At 37.8% G+C, this 23,334-nt stretch overlaps 1 protein-coding gene across 1 annotated transcript in view; it reads right to left on the bottom strand.

The window, feature by feature from the left end:
- The window catches only part of LOC147732807 (uncharacterized), a 96,555-nt gene extending 78,001 nt beyond the window's left edge, over positions 1 to 18,554 (bottom strand). The window contains exons 1-2 of the mRNA XM_086954517.1: positions 18,450 to 18,554; positions 10,905 to 14,379 (exon numbers count right to left, since the gene is read on the bottom strand). Of these exons, the coding sequence (XP_086810643.1) occupies positions 10,905 to 14,340 (3,436 nt within the window). The 5' untranslated portion in view covers positions 14,341 to 14,379; positions 18,450 to 18,554. The remainder of the gene's footprint in view (positions 1 to 10,904; positions 14,380 to 18,449) is intronic.
- Between the last annotated feature and the right edge of the window lie 4,780 nt (positions 18,555 to 23,334).

The following is a 23,334-nucleotide window of genomic DNA, read 5'->3' as shown; positions in this document are numbered from 1 at the left end:
TATATCTGTTCCGACACATTGCAGGAGTCGCATCATTTTACCATCAAAAACAATTTCACCTTTTGGTGACTCTTCCATTCTGAACATTGTCCCACAATCCGTTTGACCTGAAACGATTACACAAATAAAACATTTGTGACTTTTAAATTTCCGGAGAAGTATAATTCACCAATACCTTAAGAAACATGGAAGTGGTGAAAAAAGCCAAGCTTGACGTTACGGCAGCCACGAGGTAGCTAGGCTCCGCCACCCCCCCACTGCTCCAAGCATGTCTGTCCCACCGCCCGCCACACCCATTAACGGTAACATGAAATAGATACAAATCAGCAGATACCTACCCCAATTCCGGAAACTCCCGAAGTGCAACAGGGCCACGGTTACGCCCATCCGGAAGATGAGGCCTCGACACGTGCAGGGCAGCCGTGGGGTGGATGGCCCGAAATGTACTGGTCTCCCGATTCCCTTCTTCTGCCGCCTTGCAGGCCACGGGGGGGATGTCTTGCCTCTGCCTCCGACCCCCCCCTCTTATCGCCTGGTCCGGACATCACGAATATCAACGCCAGGTGTCGGCGTGGGGTGCGCTGGGAGGGAGAGGCGGCGCGAACGAGCCTCTCCCACCCCCACAGGTGGGGGCCCCTCAGCTGCACAACCAACGCTCCACTCACCCAACAAAAGGGTCGTCGCATAAGGTGGACCAGGAGAGGAGCCGAGGCCGACGGTATCTTCTTCTTTTTTCAATAATGGCTGGGACCACACTGGGGGGGATGTCTTGCACATGCCACCAACCCCCCCCCTCTCCACTCGTATCTCCTGGTCTGGCCCCGGCTTGATATGAGCTCCCCGTTCGGTCCTGAAATGGCGCCCTGCAGGCCACGGGGGGGGGGGTGTCTTGCCTCTGTCTCCGACCCCCCCCTCTTATCGCCTGGTCCGGACATCATGGATATCAACGCCAGGTGTCGGCGTGGGGTGCGCTGGGAGGGAGAGGCGGCGCGAACGAGCCTCTCCCACCCCCACAGGTGGGGGCCCCTCAGCTGCACCCCCAACGCTCCACTCACCCAACAAAAGGGTTCCTCCACTCTTGCGATGCAGCGGCACTGCACTCACCCGACAAAAGGTCTCGTCCACTATTGCGAGGCAATGATGCTCCGCTCACCCAGCGGGGGTCTCGTTCACTGTTGCGGTGCAACGACGTTTCTAGTTTCCTGCATCCAGAAACGTTCTCCTCAACTTTGAAGATTCTATAAGAGCCACGGGGGCCCCCGATGGGGAATGACTGCCATGATCACCCACGGAACGACCACGACGTAGCCGCGGAACGTCGGCGCGCTCATGCCGGCGCCGGCCTCAGTCTTGAAATCACCAAAATCCTGCAAAACTACCAACTTGATCAGTTCCGGTGGGACACCAGTATGACCCGGTAGGAGAGATTGTTTCCTCCCACCCCACTTTCACTGATGGTTCATTTCACCAGTCCCCTCTGCTACCCTTCAACGAAAACTTTTGGACTGCCAAAAGAGGTCCCGGTCCAACCACGAGTTGGTGGAGACATTTTGACTATACTTAAAGCTTCCTGACCTCACCCAAAATGGCGCCGGTACAAATGAAACTCTCAACTCCTTGTTGTGCCCCGATTGCTCAGCCTTGATATCATGAGATATGTATGCAGTTTTTAGCACATGAATTGATATGGGATAAGACTGATTATATGTTCGGACAATGAATTCATCCAGGATGGGTATTGATTATACTTTCGAACAATGAATTGACATGGGACGGGTACTGATTACACTTTCGAACAATGAATTGATATTAACTTCTAATGCATCATTGATTACTGTATTTATTATTGAAGGTTTGAATTGTCAACACTTTTGGTACTTGCTCACAATGAATTATCGATATGATTTTGTTGCACTTGACGCACTTTTTACTATGAAATCAACGCCCACTTACTCTGTTATGTTTTCCACAAATAAATACACCCCCCCCCCCCATTTTCAGTTCCAGCCTGCTCCGTGGCCGGCCCACGGGGTTATAAACCCGTATTTGGGCACCAACATTTTTATTAAAGGTTTTTGAAAAAGCAAACGTAGTTGTAACGCGTAGATTGGTAAGTTTCGAAGAAATGGCCACTGTTTCCGAGTTTAAAAAAAAAAAAAAAAAAAGCAGGTGAAATGAAGCAGCTCAATTAGTTAAGGGTTAAAAAGTATAGTACGCAGAAACATTGAAAATATGAATGGTCCAGGTTTGTTGTGTGTTTTTCATTTTTCTACAGCATAAAGCAATCGATAAAGATCCTGGTATTTAGCCTCTACTTTATATGCTACCTGTATCAGGGAAGTTGTTTTAAATGCCCCTAAGCCACCCCGAACGAATGTAACCTGGCCCCCCTAGTACAAACGAAAACGACCCCGTACCACTGTAGGTTATCTCTCTTCCTCAAAAATGACAAAAATTACTTTCTAGAACGTTTTGGACATTGATGATTTTCATATGATCTATTTATTAAAGTAATACTCATCTCTCCGCATGAAATTAATTTCCCACATGCTACACAAGTCAATCTCATCTGCCTAAAATTCTTTTACAGATTTGGGACCGTTTCCCTTGCCTCTGACTCACTTATTGCTAAGTCATTGGTGGATGTTATTAAAGTGTTATATTCCTACAACTTTGTTGGAGTGCTATATATTTTTAATGTGACACATAATTGTGAAGACTTTGATGTACAAAAAGGCATCCCTGGAATCTTCCGCTTCAGGCTCGGACCCACACACCCTCACAGTGAGAATCCCCTCCCCAAGCACAATACAGGATGGTTATCAGATAGTAGGAACGCGTGTGGTGTGACGGATCTCATCGGGTGGGGGCCTTGATCTACTGTAACTCCTTTGAAGAGGGGTGATTCTTTACAGCTGGGGCCATAAACTACATCTGCAGGGCTAGGTGATAGCCTGGGACCGGCCTGGACAATCGGACACAGAGGAAGAGGAGTGTCAGAGGGTGCGGTAGTGAATAGGGTGAAAGGGAGGTGTCGGGCGGGCACAGAGTGTGATTCTCAGGGAAGAGCAGCGCAAATGGGGGGAGGGTTTTGGCCCATGCATGAGAGAGAGAGCGGGGGTGACCAGTGCGTGGGGGAGATGCTTGCAAGGGTAGGGAGCCATGCTGAGGATCGGCGGCGTTCAGAGAGTGGGTCTGGTCAAGGCATCTAAAATGGCTGCCGTGCACGACAAAAGTGTGGCATTGCAAAAAAGGCAAGATGGCACAGACAATGTTTATCAATAAGGATTAATTTATAACAATTATTTTTAACAAAATATTTACTCGCAGTGACAAAATGGCGGTCAACAGCTCCTGATTTCCATCGAATCGAACGTTAACAGAAGTCAAGCGGCAAAAAAAAAAAAACGCTCACGCACAGCCGCTGGAAGACATGTATCAACATATATGAGCCTCCTCAGCCACCCTCAGAAAACATAAGGGGTCAGGATACGTCTCCCGTAACCCCTTATACCTAGTAATTTAATTAAATCGAAACACAAAATGGCGAATTCACGTTCAAATTTTTATTATTTGCCCCACGGGACCCTTTAATAACCCCAACATCATTCCTAGGGAGTCAAGAAGGATATACCTTGCCCCCTTTCATTAAATTCCCCCTTCGTTTTTCTCCTCCTCTTGTCTCTCGATCCTACCGAGAGACAAGATGGTGGCCGCAACGGACTGTTTAGAATGTTGACAGACACCGGAGAGCCAATCAGCTCCACTACGCAAAGCTCCGTTACGCGAAAAGTATGCGATCTGGTGTGCTATCTAGGACGCTGTCACAGGTATATCTGTTTTTTTAAACGTTCATTTCTCAAAATCCACTGGAGCACATATATTGAGACCCAGCAAAGGCACATCGGGCTAACAGTCCCTATAATTTTGCCAAGTTTCGTGTAAATCCATTCAGCTGTTCGAGCTAAAAGTGAGGCCAAAGACCCTATGGAAAAATGAATGGGAAAAACGCGTTTTGGAACCCCCCTTTTTTCTCGGCCCCCCCTTGACGGAACCCCCCCAAATTTTCAGGGGCTGCTCAGAAACAAAATGTGCCATTTTCCTGTAGATTTCAGCCGATTCTGTCCACAAACGCCAAAGTTATTAGACATAGAATTTTCAAAAGCTCCATAGAGAAAAAATCCTAACTATATATACCTACTGGCGACCGCCAGTAGGTAATATATATATATATATATATATATATATATATATATATATATATATATATTCACTGAAAAAACCATAGGTTTCACACCAGTTATAGTTAGGAATTAGCATTTAAAAAACCTATTAAATTCACTGAAAAAACCATAGGTTTCACACCAGTTATAGTTAGCTGGAAATTTTACTGATATAAAACCATTGAAATTCCCACGTTATAGTTAGTCGGACTCACTATAACTTGCGCGTGCAATGCACTGCTGATGACATCACATATTACATCACTCATGACATGGTCAGTGACATCACTCATGACATCACTGATGACACCATCCAGTGAATATGTGCCTTTCTGAAAAAGTAAATATTAGTGAGTAATGTTTAAATATTTAAATATATATATTAGTGTTTTACTTTGTGTATAAGTGGCTACATGTGTTGGTAAGTAGCTACATGCGTATGTATATGGGTTATTAGATGTTTCTCTTAGTATCAGTATGAGTGTCTATATGGTTTGGTGGGGGTATTACTTAGCACATAGATGCATGAGTGACTGACTCTCTGTTTCTATGTTTTGAAGACAGCATATGTACAGGACTGTATGGGTGGATGAGTGTCTATATGTGTTTGTTAGTGAGTGAATGACTGTCTCACTAGTGTCTTTATCAGTAACTACATATGTTTTAATCTAGTATATATGAATATTGATGTATATAAGTGAGTATATGTGAGAGTAAGAGATTGTAAGAGTTCCTGTTTAAATAAGTATGTGTTTCTATAAGTGATTGTTTAAGAGAATAAATATGTGTAATTTTAAATAGAAGTAAGGTGGAAGTGTGTGTATAACTCTATATTCAAATAAATGGATGTCCAATAGTTTATCTGCACGTGTGAATATGTGTGTGAGTAACTTTTGGATGAATGTCGGTGTGTAACAGGATGTATAGGTGTATCACTTCATATGATGAGTGAGTATATGTATGAGTGACTATATAAAACTATTGGTGAATGAGTGGATGTGTATATAGATAGTGGAATTACTGAATTGCTTGTTGTAACTGATATAGGTATCTCCATTTTTTTAAAAATTTCAGTTTCTATTTTTGAATATGTGTCTCAAGGGTTACATTATAGTGAAAGGAGGTCTGTCACTATGTCACAAGGATGGTGTCATGAGTGATGTCACTGACCATGTCATGAGTGATGTAATATGTGATGTCATCAGCAGTGCATTGCACGCGCAAGTTATAGTGAGTCCGACTAACTATAACGTGGGAATTTCAATGGTTTTATATCAGTAAAATTTCCAGCTAACTATAACTGGTGTGAAACCTATGGTTTTTTCAGTGAATTTAATAGGTTTTTTAAATGCTAATTCCTAACTATAACTGGTGTGAAACCTATGGTTTTTTCAGTGAATTTCATAGGTTTTTTAAATGCTAATTCCTAACTATAACTGGTGTGAAACCTTTGGTTTTTTCAGTGAATTTCATAGGTTTTTTTAATGCTAATTCCTAACTTTTTATATAGACTCATACCTATGTGTTTTTTAGTGAATTGCTAAAGTATGTTTTTGTAAAAATGAACACTATAATGTATATTGAGATAATATTTTTAATTTAAAATATTTTTTTTTATATTTCGCTTTCGGTGCGCGCACCGGTGCGCGTACCGTCAGCGCACTAACAAAAAAAAAGAAAAAAAAATGAAGGAGGGACTGTGTAATAGATAGTAAGACAGATAAAAAGTGTAAAAGGAAGTAACTGAGAAAAGAAAAATGAATAAGGGAGCAAAAGAAAGAAGAAATAGGAAGAAGACTAAAGCAGAGGTTAAGGGAGATTGTAAATGGATGTTGAAAGTAAAAAGAAGGACAGTTAAGTATGGGAATGTCAGGTAGTGACGGAATCAGAGGAAAAGAATAGCAGTGATTGAGGGAAAGTAAATATCAGTGAATATAAGTAAAAAGGGGTGAAAGAGGGTACATGTAAGTGAATAAGGGTAACACATGGGGAGTAATAGAGACAAACAAGAGAGAGAGTAAAAGAAGGACTGTCACAAAGGGACTAAGTGAACCAGTAAAAAAGGTAAGTGAAGGAGTGTGCATAGGCAGAAGTACTGAAAGAAATTGAATGTGGTCGGAAGTAAACATGGAACAAAAGAATAAGTGAGGGAAGCAAAGTAAGGAAATAGGGGTGCGGTAGGGTGACAGAAAAATAGTGAAAATAAAACAAAAGGTGATAACAAAAAAGATTTTGTAAACACACTTACCATATAATCAATGCAAACTTGTATCTATGAAAGATAAAAGAAAAAACACGTTATAATTTCTTAAAAATATATAATAAAATAGAAACAACAGTTCATGAGGTTTAAAAATCTACAAAAGTTTACTAAGAAATGATGCAATAGTGAAGGATACAAAAACAGAAAGAAAGTAATGTAGAAAGAGAAAAAAAAAGGAAAAAGAAATAGAAAGAGAACAAATTCCTAAAGGTAAATAAGATACTAAAAGAATGTAAGATATCAAATCAAAATCAGTAAAGATAAGAAAATAAAAGAAAAATGAGTGAAAAGGAGAGAAGTCTGATTGAGAAACTATAAATAAAAAAGAGGAATAGAAGATGATTGAGAGTGAGTGAAGTAAAGTAACAGAGTGAAGGGATGAAAGGAATGAAGTTAGTATAGAACGATGGATAAAACAGGAGTGAGAGAGTAAGTACACAGAAAGACAAAAGGAAGAACTAAGTGAACTACAGTACAATGGATGCGAAAGAAAAAAAAAGGAGAAAAAGAAAGAGAGGGTTAGGAAACTAAAGCAGTGGTACTGTGAGAATATGAAAAAGATAAAAAGTGGTGGAAGGAACAGAGGAAATGCAGACAGTTCCTATTAGATTAAGAAGTTGTGAATGAAGTGCACTAAAGAAACAGCGATGAAAAAAGAGTGTAAATTAGTAAAGAGAGGTAAATAAGGGTGAAAAAGAAAATGAGTATAAGACAATGTGAACACAATATAAATTACACAATGCAAACTACACAATAACTTCTACAATATGTTACATTATTTATTTTTGCTGTTCTCAGAATATATTGAATTTCACTTAAATTAGTGAGATCAAAGTCTTCATCATATAACAGCGGGAAAAAAAAAACACAATCTAAAAGATTGTGTTTAAAAAAACCCATTCAAACATACATCTCATATAAGTACACTAATCTTTGATTCACTTACTTTTCCGTGAGACCAAATTGCAGATAGTGAAGGTCCTTTTGGTGGAAAAAAGTCTGCTGTGCTCTATAACTTCCATTTCATCGACTTCCTATGAAAAAAGATCTAACAACATCATATGTTACACTTTCCTCACGGCCAATTTGTGTCAGATATATCAGTATTTTTTACTTTGAGATCCACTTAAAGTATCTACATGAGATTGCAGATAGTGAAGGTCCTTTTGGTGAAAAAAAGTCTGCTGTGCTCTATAACTTCGATTTCATCAACTTCTAACAACATCATATCTTACATTTTCCTCACGGCCAATTTGTGTCAGATATATCAGTATTTTTTACTTTGAGATCCACTTAAAGTATCTACATGAGATAAATAATTTCAAATATTAGATTAACTAACTAACTAACTAACTTTTATTAACTATTCCCGTCTTCAAAGGCCAATTCCCTTTACTAAAACTTTGGTTTTAAAAACACTAGATAAGAATTTGTAGAGTCATAAGGCAAACGTTGTTTATAAGTTAAATGAGAATCATTGCAGTAACTCCATCCATTTTCAGATTTTAAGTAGCATGTATAATGTCCTGAGGTGGTCGAAGATCCATCATGATAAATAATAGCTTCAGTTGTAAAGGTCCTTCCAGAAATTGATAACTGAGAAGCCACAAAATTTTTGATAGAAGTTGTCAATTTAGTTCCATCAGGTCTACATCGTTGGAAAACTAAAATAATATACTGCCCATACCTTTGTATAAATAATGTGGACAGCATTGTACAGTTACATTGGGTACACACCATATTATGATCTGCTGCTTTAACTAGATTTTTAAAAGACACTGATTTACAGTCTGGTAAAGTCAAATATATAAATCTTTCAGTGTCTATTGTAGTAGTACTTGATAAACTACAATTGTGGCAGTCATGCTGCCATTGATAAGAAAGACTGAAAAGATTATCTACATCTACACCTTCATCTTCCAAAACACCAAACATATACATTAAAAATTCCTGACAATCCTGCTGAATGTTCTGTGAAAATTTATCTTGACCAGAACACAAATCTAAAATATTTCGAATTTCTGTTACACTTTCTATTTGTGCTGTAACACTGCTACATTTCTGAAACACAGAATTCAATAAACCACACAATCTTTGATCCCGATTTTCAACAATCTGTTCTTGTAAACTTTTAAGAAAAAAAACAACATTAACCACTACATTAGCATAGCAGTTGACACCAGAACTGTTTTCAAACTGAAATCCAACAACATTTTCTCCACAATTCTTTTTCTTCCTGTTTTCAATTACAGTTTTCTCTACTTTTTGTCTTTTTGCAACTACCTCACTACAATTATCCTCATTTCTTCTTTTTCGGCCTACCACACGTTTTTCAAACAGAGGATATTGAGGCAAATGTGGAGCATACTCTCTTCTTAACCTATTGTATTCTTTAACACAATCTAGATCGGCAGAAATCTTTGTCTCATCACACGCAATCAAGTACAATCCTGATAAAGTTCTGACTCGAGATAATGCCACATATGCCATACCCTCTTTAAACACAGATCTTCCAATGTTCACCAATGCACTATCTACACTTAAACCTTGAGATTTATGAATTGTCACCGCATACGCCAAACAAACAGGAAACTGTTTTCGGCGAACATATAAGTCTTTTACAAGTAAAAATCTAGCAGAACAACGACTTATTTGTTGTACTTGTTCAATGCCATCAAATTTTATTTTTAAAAATTCAATTCCATCTCTATTTCTGTAATTCACAAAATCAACAACATAACCCATTGCTCCATTTACCAGACCGCTTTCAACATTTAAATTCCTTCTCAAAATGATACGACAATTTAAACACACATTCAGAGTCTTTTCAAAACCAGCTGTTTTTGAAATACTTTTCTCCAATGAATGCAATTTAGTTTTCAAATTTTCTGACAAAACAATTGTTGCACCCATATGCTCTATTTTATCTATTGCTTCCAGTTTCACAATCTCTTCATTTTCTAAGTCTAACATTTTTTGATTGAAGATGGAACATTCTTGCAGAGTTGGCATCAAACATATCCCAGATTTCTTCTCAGTCATTTTTTTAAAAATATTCTCTGGAAGAATGTTTTCATTTGCATACAAATTTGAAATTAATCGACTATGCAAAGCTTTTTTCCCTTTCTCAGTCATTTTTCCAATTCTTACATCTTGTAGAATATTTTTATAATCTTCATCCTTGGCCTGTCGCATATTTTGAAGCAGTTCAGCATATTTAAAATTTAGCCATATATTAACATTTCCAATGCTTCCAAGGGACTTCCTGGTATCTTCATGCGTGAGCATTTTAAACACTGGTTGTCCTTTTACTGGAGTCAACTGCAATAGATCTCCAAAAACAATAATGTGTTTTCCTCCAAATAACACATCATAGTCTGTTTTAAGAATTTCTTGCATTCTCAAATGCACAAAAGCAAGCATTAGATTTGAGACCATGCTTACTTCATCTATGATAAGAAGTTTCATTTTCTTCAAGACTCTTGAAACTTCAGAACACGCATCTCCAGATAGCTTGTTGTAATGCAATTTATTATCATGTTCAACTGGCAGCATCAATAAACGATGTAGAGTAATCCCTTTAATGTTATGTGCTGCCAGACCAGTTGGAGCAGTTACAACACAAGACAGTGGTGAATCAGTCCTTTTCTGCAGATAACTTGCAACGGCTTTAATTAGAAAACTTTTTCCTGTCCCCGCTTCTCCACTTACATACAGTCGGACAGGGTCAAATAATATACATGAGCACTCTTTTTTCTCATGTCTGAATCCATGTTCAATCTGCTCTGTGACTTCATCATATATCTTTTTCTGCTCAATGTTTAGTTGCGTTACCAAATCTTCTAAGTTAACTCCATCCTCTTGAGCTTGTTCCATAGCTCTTTCCACCTCATCCATGGCAGTGGCAGCTTCATTTTGGATAATTGGTCCTCCTAGTGGATCCTGGCTCAATGAAGTAGAACTCTGACTATCTTGAGAACTGTTTCTAGCTATCTCTTCAGCAATTGTGGTTTCTTGCTCCATTTCTTCATTCAACATTTGCAGATAATTTAGAAAAATAGGACATTCTATGGTATCCTTAGTTGCATTAAAAGAGTCTTCATAACAGAGAAAATCTCCAAGTAGTTCCTCTTCTGTACGCCATGGCTTAAAGAGTTGCAAAAGAGCTAAATAGTAAAATTCTCTTTTGTCTGGAACTTCACAACTCAATTTTCGATGATTAATCAAATGGCCTTTTTTCTGCTTCACTAGACATCCTTCATAGCCAATGAGTGCATATTTTCCATTATTGATATCTTCTGTGATGTTCCTCTTATAACTGTAGTTTTGAAGAACTTCATACAAACATGTGTTCTCAAGGTGAGTACTTCTATTGGGATAGTATGTATCCAACATATTTGTCTTCAAAATATCTGTACTGTTTGGTTCTTTTTCCGCCAAATATTCAATTTCTTGTACAGATTTCAAAACTCGGTTTCGTGTTGCAGCAAGACCAAGACTCACCCAAATGATTGTTCTTGATTTGGCATAGAGACTTGCTGATGATAACCGATCAGAACATTCATATGCTCCAATTTCTCGATGCGACAACATCTTCAGACTGAAACTGTATAATTTCTTGCTTAGACTCTTTTCATGTGAAATGTCCTCCCACATTTCCTTCAGTTCTGTCTTTTCTTTTTTGGTGATGTAAGATGTCACATATCGAGCCACAGCAATAGAGTTGTCAGCAACGAACTGAATATCCATGTTAGCATTCCACATGGACAAAATCACTGGGTTGTAATCGTTGATGTACTTAGATTCTTCATTTCTTTTCAAATTATATGTGTTTTTGGGAGATTTTCTCGTCACAGTATGTCGTAGAGATGACATCAAATTATTTACTCTTCCTTTAGAAATCACTGGTCGAGGAAATGCAAAACGACATTTCGTGTAGTACTTTTCCTTGTTTTTAAATTTTCGACGACAGTACTTTCCACAACGATGAGATTGAAAACGTAAAACTTGTTGCCTTAAATTGTTTTCTTCAGTAGATTTTGGAACAGCACATGTTGAATACTCTTCAATGAAACTCATCACTGTTTCATCTGAATCTGATCCAAATTTGGGTGCATCTTTAATCCACAACAACATATGTATATGAGGAGCACCTCTCGCTTGATATTCCTTCCTCCAAAAGAAATCCAAAACCTCTCCAAGGGGAGGATTTTTTTTGTTGGTAATAAAAGACATCATAGCTTCAAATCTATGATTAAAATATCTGCAAACATTCACTGGATCTAAAGAACACAGTTCTCCTGGTGTTTTCAATTCTATATTTGGTATGTTTTCATTTGCCTCTCGTAGAAATTGAAGTAAATCGTCCCAGGCATACTCAGCACAGCTAAGAGTGAGGAACCATGTAGGAGTTCCTAAGTTTCTTAGCATACATTTCAATTCTCCATGACGACGAAACCAATACTCGTTGGTTCCACGTTGACATGCCATGAGATTGATTAGCTGAGATTCCAAAATACTGTCTTGCAGATTAACTTTCTCCATAAAGTCCCTTGCACATACATTTTGCAAATGAGGTCCACTTTTTAATATATGATTAACTGCATAAGAAAGCCCAGACAAATCACTTTCAAACAGTAGATGAAATAAATATGGAATGCATTGACGAAACCTTGGATCTTCTGCATATAATCTTAGAGTCCGGTATTCAGCTGCAGGAATTTGAACTGGTCGATCATCATATCGTCCACCACAACCTGTTGGAAATAATTGTGGAAAACAACGAGCTTCCAAACTTTCTTCCCATACACTAATGGGACTTCCTTTTGCTGCCTTCATTTGAAACAAGTCAATTGCATTTCCCATTACTTCTTTGGAATGCAAAGGATGAACAGTATAATGTTCATATATTTCTTCAGTTCTAGACACATCAACTTTTTCAATTTGACCAACTGAAGAATCACTATCTTCTTCTGTAGCTGTTTCCTCTACTCCAACACTTACATGTTTGTAGTACTCATTGTTTTTAACTAAATACAACGTTGCCTTCTTGACTTTTTTAACATCCACTAAATCTTGCCAAATTTTCTTACTCTTTGTTGGAACCCCATTAACTAGAATAACTAAAGGATCTTCTTCTACTCTTTCTACACCAATTGTATTAATATTTTTCTTTACATCTAGAGGCAAATAAACAACTCTTCCCTTTAATCCTCTCAGTAAATCTGATGGAGGCAATTTCCCTGTCTTAGGCTCCATGCGAACAATAGCCTGAAAAGGATGGACACATTGAATCAAAATAGATTCATAAGTATTTAGATCCATCAATTCAGAAGGAATATCTATCAACTGAAGATTATTATAAACTGCTCTTGCAGGCATTCTATTTTCATTTAATTTTTTCAAACAATAAGTGCAAATACGCTGATCCAAACTCAAATCAAAAGAATTCTCCACCAACAAATAACTTACAAAATCCTCCCATTCACTATTATTTTCCAATTCACTTTTTGCATATAAATCAACTAACCTAGTCTGAATTTTATAATGAGTCCGTCGACAACACACACAAGTTACATTAGGCCTCTCACTTGATTTCACCTTAAACTTGATAATTTCCTCATCAAACTTTTCAATACTTGAAATTTGTCCATTATCTTCTGCATTACCATCCATTACTATATCTATTTCTACACTGTCCTCTTTGTTCCCAAAATAACAAAACTCAATTTCTTCACAAATAGTCTTCACATCCACTTCAGATCCATGCAAAAGAGCACTATTTAACTGTTTAAGCTTAAGTGCAGGACTTTTTGCATAATACAACTTCCTCACTAATTTCCTTACGTTATTATGATGCACTGCTAACATCCTAAAATGATGAAAAACACTCCGACAAACTTTTCTAGAAAGACATGCTAGTGAATGCCCTTGCAAACCTGTGCTTTCTCTCACTCTGCAAGGATCTAACTCTTGCAGGATCTTCATTTTTTGTTTGAGACTTTTTTTACTATATGTACGTAAGAAATTTCGAAGCAAATCAATTGATTCCTGTCGCACACTACAAATACTACTGCATTTCCATGTGTACACTGGACCCTTAGTACGTCTCCCTAAAACTTCATCAGCTAAGACCTCTTCTGCATCTCTAGATACAAGTTTCTCTTTTTCCATCACACAACTATCTTTCACCTCATATGCACGACCACTGGTGTCAACTGCATGCACCAAATCATTTTCCTGAAAGTAACTCTCCTCATTAAAAAAAGGCTCAGAACTTGAACTATGCATCCATTCACCAGAAAATACTTCACAAAAATTACTCCGATTAATAATTCTTTTCCATCTACTGTTCGATTTGAAAACATCCATTGCCTTATTAAGTATCCTAATTCTATTGATTATTAAAATAAATAATTTTTTCTTAACTTCAAAAGCCTGATCAACAATCTTTTCTACACTTTTCTTTTTCTTGTAAAAAGCAGCTTTTAGTTTACTTTTCTTTTCATTTTTTAGCAAATTTAAAACTACCCTATTGCGAAACATTCGCCTACGAATGTCCCTAAAAACATTTACCCTTCTATTGCTAACCATTCTCTTCTCTCCTGGTCCAATGGAAACATTTTTTGTGGGCTTCTCTTTCCTTTTTAGATTTGTTGACTTTTTCTGTATATTCACATTAGCAATTTCATTTTTTTTCCTACGACATATGTTGCGAAGAAAAGACTTAATTGGCTTACCAGAAGCTTTTCTGGTGTTTTTTGAAGTAGTTGTTGAAGAGGATTCCATAAACTCTGTTGTTGATGTTCTCCTTTTCCGTATGGTATTTTTGATATTTCTTTGCCTTGAAGGCATTTTTGCTTCCTTTTCAGAAGTTGATTTGAATCTGTTGTTCTGTTAAAAAAACACATGAAAGACCACTATTAGCAAACAACAAAGTAATGTTAAAAAGCAAACAATATAAACAATAAATTGCAACATATTTAAGTTTATACAATAGCAACACATGGCTTTATTTTTAAAGGCCTTGCGCCACCAGTGCGTCACTTATTACCCATGTTTAAAGTCAAGCATCAGCTGCACATGGCATTCATAAATAAGGGCCAAATGCAAATACCAATCAATTGCACCCAAAAATCGATTTTTCAATAACATGTAAGAAACACTGCGCAAAACCTAAGTACAACCACTCAATATCATCAAACAAAGTCAGGGTCTGATTTATAAAGGCCTTGCGCCACCAGTGCGTCACTTATTACCCATGTTTAAAGTTTTGCATCGGCTGCACATGGCAATCATAAATAAGGGCCAAATACATATACCAATCAATTGCACCCAAAAATCGATTTTTGAATAACATGTAAGAAACACTGTGCAGAACCTATGTACAACCAATCAATATCATCAAACAAAGTCAGGGCCTTATTTATGAAAGCCTTGCGCCACCAGTGTGTCACTTATTACCCATGTTTAAAGTCATGCATCAGTTGCACATGGCAATCATAAATAAGGGCCAAATACATATACCAATCAATTGCACCCAAAAATCGATTTTTCAATAACATGTAAGAAACACGGCGCAGAACCTATGTACAACCAATCAATATCATCAAACAAAGTCAGGGCCTTATTTATGAAAGCCTTGCGCCACCAGTGCGTCACTTATTACCCATGTTTAAAGTCATGCATCAGCTGCACATGGCAATCATAAATAAGGGCCAAATACATATACCAATCAATTGCACCCAAAAATCGATTTTTCAATAACATGTAAGAAACACGGCGCAGAACCTAAGTACAACCACTCAATATCATCAAACAAAGTCAGGGCCTTATTTATGAAAGCCTTGCGCCACCAGTGGGTCACTTATTACCCATGTTTAAAATCATGCATCAGTTGCACATGGCAATCATAAATAAGGGCCAAATACATATACCAATCAATTGCACCCAAAAATCGATTTTTCAATAACATGTAAGAAACACGGCGCTGAACCTAAGTACAACCACTCAATATCATCAAACAAAGTCAGGGCCTTATTTATGAAAGCCTTGCGCCACCAGTGCGTCACTTATTACCCATGTTTAAAGTCATGCATCAGTTGCACATGGCAATCATAAATTAGGGCAAAATACATATACCAATCAATTGCACCCAAAAATCGATTTTTCAATAACATGTAAGAAACACGGCGCAGAACCTAAGTACAACCAATCAATATCATCAAACAAAGTCAGGGCCTTATTTATGAAAGCCTTGCGCCACCAGTGCGTCACTTATTACCCATGTTTAAAATCATGCATCAGTTTCACATGGCAATCATAAATAAGGGCCAAATACATATACCAATCAATTGCACCCAAAAATCGATTTTTGAATAACATGTAAGGAACACTGCACAGAACCTAAGTACAACCACTCAATATCATCAAACAAAGTCAGGCCTTATTTATGAAAGCCTTGCGCCACCAGTGCGTCACTTATTACCCATGTTTAAAGTCATGCATCAGCTGCACATGGCAATCATAAATAAGGGCCAAATACATATACCAATCAATTGCACCCAAAAATCGATTTTTGAATAACATGTAAGAAACACTGTGCAGAACCTATGTACAACCAATCAATATCATCAAACAAAGTCAGAGCCTTATTTATGAAAGCCTTGCGCCACCAGTGCGTCACTTATTACCCATGTTTAAAGTCATGCATCAGCTGCACATGGCAATCATAAATAAGGGCCAAATACATATACCAATCAATTGCACCCAAAAATCGATTTTTGAATAACATGTAAGGAACACTGCACAGAACCTAAGTACAACCACTCAATATCATCAAACAAAGTCAGGCCTTATTTATGAAAGCCTTGCGCCACCAGTGCGTCACTTATTACCCATGTTTAAAGTCATGCATCAGTTGCACATGGCAATCATAAATAAGGGCCAAATACATATACCAATCAATTGCACCCAAAAATCGATTTTTGAATAACATGTAAGGAACACTGCACAGAACCTAAGTACAACCACTCAATATCATCAAACAAAGTCAGGCCTTATTTATGAAAGCCTTGCGCCACCAGTGCGTCACGTATTACCCATGTTTAAAGTCATGCATCAGCTGCACATGGCAATCATAAATTAGGGCAAAATACATATACCAATCAATTGCACCCAAAAATCGATTTTTGAATAACATGTAAGGAACACTGCACAGAACCTAAGTACAACCACTCAATATCATCAAACAAAGTCAGGCCTTATTTATGAAAGCCTTGCGCCACCAGTGCGTCACTTATTACCCATGTTTAAAGTCATGCATCAGTTGCACATGGCAATCATAAATAAGGGCCAAATACATATACCAATCAATTGCACCCAAAAATCGATTTTTGAATAACATGTAAGAAACACTGCGCAAAACCTAAGTACAACCACTCAATATCATCAAACAAAGTCAGGGCCTTATTTATGAAAGCCTTGCGCCACCAGTGCGTCACTTATTACCCATGTTTAAAATCATGCATCAGTTTCACATGGCAATCATAAATAAGGGCCAAATACATATACCAATCAATTGCACCCAAAAATCGATTTTTGAATAACATGTAAGGAACACTGCACAGAACCTAAGTACAACCACTCAATATCATCAAACAAAGTCAGGCCTTATTTATGAAAGCCTTGCGCCACCAGTGCGTCACTTATTACCCATGTTTAAAGTCATGCATCAGTTGCACATGGCAATCATAAATAAGGGCCAAATACATATACCAATCAATTGCACCCAAAAATCGATTTTTGAATAACATGTAAGGAACACTGCACAGAACCTATGTACAACCAATCAATATCATCAAACAAAGTCAGAGCCTTATTTATGAAAGCCTTGCGCCACCAGTGCGTCACTTATTACCCATGTTTAAAGTCATGCATCAGCTGCACATGGCAATCATAAATAAGGGCCAAATACATATACCAATCAATTGCACCCAAAAATCGATTTTTGAATAACATGTAAGGAACACTGCACAGAACCTAAGTACAACCACTCAATATCATCAAACAAAGTCAGGCCTTATTTATGAAAGCCTTGCGCCACCAGTGCGTCACTTATTACCCATGTTTAAAGTCATGCATCAGTTGCACATGGCAATCATAAATTAGGGCAAAATACATATACTAATCAATTGCACCCAAAAATCGATTTTTCAATAACATGTAAGAAACACGGCGCAGAACCTAAGTACAACCAATCAATATCATCAAACAAAGTCAGGGCCTTATTTATGAAAGCCTTGCGCCACCAGTGCGTCACTTATTACCCATGTTTAAAATCATGCATCAGTTTCACATGGCAATCATAAATAAGGGCCAAATACATATACCAATCAATTGCACCCAAAAATCGATTTTTGAATAACATGTAAGGAACACTGCACAGAACCTAAGTACAACCACTCAATATCATCAAACAAAGTCAGGGCCTTATTTATGAAAGCCTTGCGCCACCAGTGCGTCACTTATTACCCATGTTTAAAGTCATGCATCAGCTGCACATGGCATTCATAAATAAGGGCCAAATACATATACCAATCAATTGCACCCAAAAATCGATTTTTCAATAACATGTAAGAAACACTGCACAGAACCTAACTACAACCACTCAATATCATCAAACAAAGTCAGGGCCTCATTTATAAAAGCCTGGCGCCACCAGTGCATCACTTATTACCCATGTTTAAAGTCATGCATCAACTGCACATGGCAATCATAAAAAAGGCCAAATAAAAATACCATTCATTTGCACCCAAAATCGATTTTTAAATAACATGTAAAAAACACTGCGCAGGACTTATATACTAACATACAATTTCACTTCTAAAACATAACTATCTGCTTCCAAATATTCTCCATAGAGAAAATAAATCTCTATCTAAATTAAATGAATCATTACTTACCTTTAGAAATGCTTTTGGAGATTGAAAACAGTGTCAGACACACACACCAATTTTTCTTTAGCAGAGGAGAAGGTGTGCTCTCAATACACTGAAACCAAGACTGGCATAGAAAATCTCTATCTTTGTACACATATGCCTTAATTCAACCAATGAAAACTCTTCCCTCACTATTTTCAAACCAACACCCATCCCCCTCTCAAACCTTTCTATCTGTTACCATAGCAACTCCCTCCTAACTGAACTCTAAGGTTCAAAAGTTTATCTTACAATGTTGCAAATTAACTCAGCAAGGATGTTTGACCTGTCAATACAGCAGCCTATACAGGGTATTTTTGCTTTTGGTGACTTTTTTTAAACCATTCAAATTGCTTCTTTCACACAACATAACCATACACCCTAACTTTCAGTTTTCAACTATCTGAATCCACCAATCATTGCTAGTGATTCAAGAGCACAGAAACTCCACAATTATTTTTTTGTGAACTCCTACTGTTCCAACTGCCATTTCATTCCCACACTTCATCTGACTGGACCAGAACCTTCTCACATCATGTACTCTGTTTGGGTTATTGGACATAGCTACATCCACTGGGCTCAAAGGTATGCAGCTAGCAGAAATTTTCATAACCTTGATTTATCAAATGTGGAAATCAAGTGGATTGGCCACAGAGGATTAAAATGTCACCAATTGATACCATTGGTGAAAACCTTTTTGCATCTGCCAGAACCTGACCTTATAATTGTGCACTGTGGTGGAAACGATCTAGGCACATTAACTGGGGTAGGTCTGGAAATGCTATTAAAGGACACCTTTCATCAATTGATGATACTTTTTCCCCACACTGCCTTGGTATATTCCAATATATGCCAAAGACAGAAATGGAACTGGTCCAACCAATTTGGTCCACAATTTGAGAAAGCACGGAAACATGTAAATAAATCTGTTTCTGCTTACATGAGAGACTATGGAATGGGTTCATTATACAATAATAACTTGCGTTACAACATGCAAGACATCTACAGAGGAGATGGAGTGCACTTCTCAGATGAGGGGAATAGAATATTCCTCCTGAATTTAAGAATGTGTATTGGAACCTACTTGTAGGTACCTAAATCAACCACAGAACCCAAAAGCTCTTTTCAGAGCTACCCTAACTCTGATCATTCAAAGCGTTTATTTTTTTCTAACTTTTTTCACTATTTTTCACCAAAGTACGCTTTCGGGTACGCTTAAAGGTGCGCGCACCAGGCGCTACCCCCGCGAAAAATTAAAGAATTTTTTTTTTTTTTTTAACGTTTATGAGCCTCCTAAGCCCCCCTCAGAAAACCTAGAGGGTCAAGAAGTCTCTACAGTTCCCCCTTCTATCCATTCCGAACATTGTTTACCCTCCATCTTGTGTCTCGATTGTTCCGAAACACAAAATGGAGGACTCCCGTAACGCTGCCAGTGCGCGTAAAGGAGCGCGCACCCCTAAGCGCTCGTTAAAAAAAGGTGGGAAAGTAATTTACGGAAAACCCAATGGAGACACTTTCATCAAATATAGAATACGCCCTACTACATAGCAGTCCCTACCATTTGCCCAAATTTGGTGAAATTCCATTGAGACATTTAGGCTACAGGCCTGTCTAAATATCCTGAGGTAAATTACATGACAAAAACACACTTGTAATGTTAGAATTTACAACCAATTAAAAAGTATCTCTCATTTTCTACGATTATTTCCTGACGTTTGATTGGTTAAGTACAACAATATATATAAAAGAAGAGAGGGAAACACAGCCATTTTGACTACTGCTTCCTGAAGTACACTTGAAAACAAATTTCACTGACAACTTCAACTAATTTCTCTAAGGTAACTTCTAATTATGGAAGTATATTGTACACGTTAAGTTTATTTCTTAAAAAATATTCTGTTAGTGATATGCTATCCCTCTTTAATAGTTAGAGATAGAGATAGACTTCTCTGTAATAGTTATGGATTGAGTTAGGCTTCTCTGGTATACTAGCTCTACTAATATAGTTAATTTATATGCAATTTTCAGAAAGAAAATGGAAGGAGAAAATAAGGCAAATGATACTTCTATCAAAGTAAAGGTGGAAAAACCAGAAGATGAAAAAAAAGAAGTTGATTTCATGGATGACTCTTTGGATGAACAGTTTATAGAATGTTTGGAAGAAATTGAATCATGTACATATAATTATGAGGAAATTCCGGACAATATTATGTTAGAAATTTTATTAAATTATGAAAAAGAATCAGAGGAATAAATTTATCTTTAATAATTTCAATTGTTTCAGACAATATTCTTTTTTATATGTAATTCATGAAGTATTACCAAAAATGTTTAAAATATAAAGTGAGACTTATAGTATACTGTTCAACTATTTTTCTGTTACATAGTAAGTTTACTCATAGTTACTACCTTTCTCCCACTATATTATCTCATATGAATATTTTACACCTCATTTTCATAAGTGAACAGGATAGACTACTCATGATCCCCTAGAAATTCTCAGGGAGTGCTTAAAAGATCTGTTTCTCCTTTCCAGACAGACTATATTATGAATTCCATATACCACAAAAAATACAATAACAACATGCAAGATGTCTACAAAGAAGATGGTGAACATTAAATTTAAGTCTCTTCATTAGTACCTACATGTAGGTACTTACATAAAATAAAAAAATAAAAAAAAAAACAATTCATAAACATACAATTTTTGAAGTGATTATTTTTCCATAGTACCCTCCTCGATACGCTCCCCGGTGCGCGCACCAGGCGCTTCCCCCGCGAAAATCGAAAAAAAAAAAAAAAAATTTGAGGCCCCGCGGGGCCCTTTAATGGCCCCCATATCAAACCTAGGGGGTCAGGGGGGGTCTACCCTGCCCCCTTATGGTCAATTCCACCCTTTGTTTTTGCCACCTCTTATGACTAGATTTTACCGATAGACAAGATGGCGGCCGCTCCGGACTGTTTAGAATGTTTACAGACAACTGAGAGCCAATCAGCTTTCTGCGCGCAAGTCGCGTGTCGCGCCGGGAGCGCTCACCGGTGCGCGCACCGGAGAGCGCCTATAGATATATATATTTTTTTGAACGTTAATTTCTCAAAATCCACTGAAGCACATATCTTGAGACATAGCAAAGGCACATCGGGCTACCAGTCCCTACAATTTTGCCAAGTTTGGTGGAAATCCATTCAGCCGTTCGAGCTAAAAGTGAAATCGACCGCCCTATGGAAATTAACATGGGGAAAACGCGTTTTGGGACCCCCCTTTTATCTCGGCCCCCGCTTGACGAATCCCCCCCAAACTTTCAGGGAAGGACCGGACCGCCATGAGACCATTTTCCTGAAAATTTCAGGCAGATTCGTCAACCGGCGCCAAAGTTATTCAAAATAGAATGTTGAGATTTAACATTGAAAATTATCCTAACTATAACTACCTACTGGCGACCGCCAGTAGGTAATATATATATATATATATATATATATACATATATATATATATATATATATATATACAAATGGCCATTACGGGGGAGCAGCAGTTAGCTGGTGCCGGCGGTGGGGTAGGGACAACCTCGCAAAGATTTGTATCAGCAAAGAACAAAGTACCCCACACTCAAAACGCGTAGGAGTAAGAGGAGGATAATGGGTCAATAAACCTGTTTGAAACTATCCAGGAAGAGTGCGGCGTACGCTGTTCTTTGCTGATGCATATATATATATATATATATATATATATATATATATATATATATATATATATATATATATATATATATATATATATATATATATATATATATATATATATATATATTACCTACTGGCGGTCGCCAGTAGGTATATATAGTTAGGATTTTTTTCCTATGGGATTTCTGAAAATTCTATGTCAAATAACTTTGGCGTTTGTGGACGGAATTGGCTGAAATTTTCAGGAAAATGGCACATCTTGTTTCTGAGCAGCCCCTGAAAATTTGAGGGGGTTTCGTCAAGGGGGGGCCGAGAAAAAAGGGGGGTCCCAAAACGCGTGTTTCCCATTCATTTTTCCATAGGGCGGTTGGAGTCACTTTTAGCTCGAACGGCTGAATGGATTTACACGAAACTTGGCAAAATTGTAGATATCGTTTGCCCGACGTGCCTTTGCTATGTCTCAATATATGTGCTCCAGTGGATTTTGAGAAATTAACGTTTTAAAAAACAGATATATCTGTGACAGCGTCCCGGTTAGCGCCCCGGTTCGCGTACCTGACGCGTAACGGAACTTCGCTAGGAGAAGCGGATTGGCTCCCCGGTGACTGTGAACATTCTAAACAGTCCGGAGCGGCCGCCATCTTGTGTCTCGGTAGGATCGAGACACAAGATGTGGCAAAAACAAAGGGGGAAATGAGCATAAGGGGGCAGAGTACATCCTCCCTGACCCCCTAGGTTTGATGAGGGGGCTTTAAAAGGGCCCCGCGGGGAAAAAAATAAATAATTTTTATTATCTTTTTTTTGCGGGGGAGCGCTCGGTACGCGCACCCGGAAGCGGTCCGGGAAGCGTAATATAGGTAAAATAGGATGAAAGAATGTTCAAATAAAGTATGTATATTGATTGTTCTTTTTGTTTTATTTTTTTTATTTTTTTTAATTAAGTACCAACATGTAGGTACCAATGCAGAGTCTAAAAATAAAAATACACAGTTTTCTTTGTAGATATCTTGCATGTTGTTTCAGAAGTTATTTTGGTATATGGAATTCATAGCGTAGTCTGTCAGGAAAGCAGAAACACCATGGAGGCAGGAGATGATAAAGAGATGTTAAATACACATTGGAGATAATATAGTGGAAGAAAGGAAGTAACTATGAGCAAACTTACTATGTAACACAAAAAAGTTGC

The sequence above is a fragment of the Lissotriton vulgaris genome, chromosome 2_1 (assembly GCF_964263255.1).
Source record: "Lissotriton vulgaris chromosome 2_1, aLisVul1.2, whole genome shotgun sequence".
In the NCBI taxonomy this organism is placed as follows: Eukaryota; Metazoa; Chordata; class Amphibia; order Caudata; family Salamandridae; genus Lissotriton; species Lissotriton vulgaris.
This window is presented reverse-complemented; position numbering and strand designations above follow the sequence as displayed.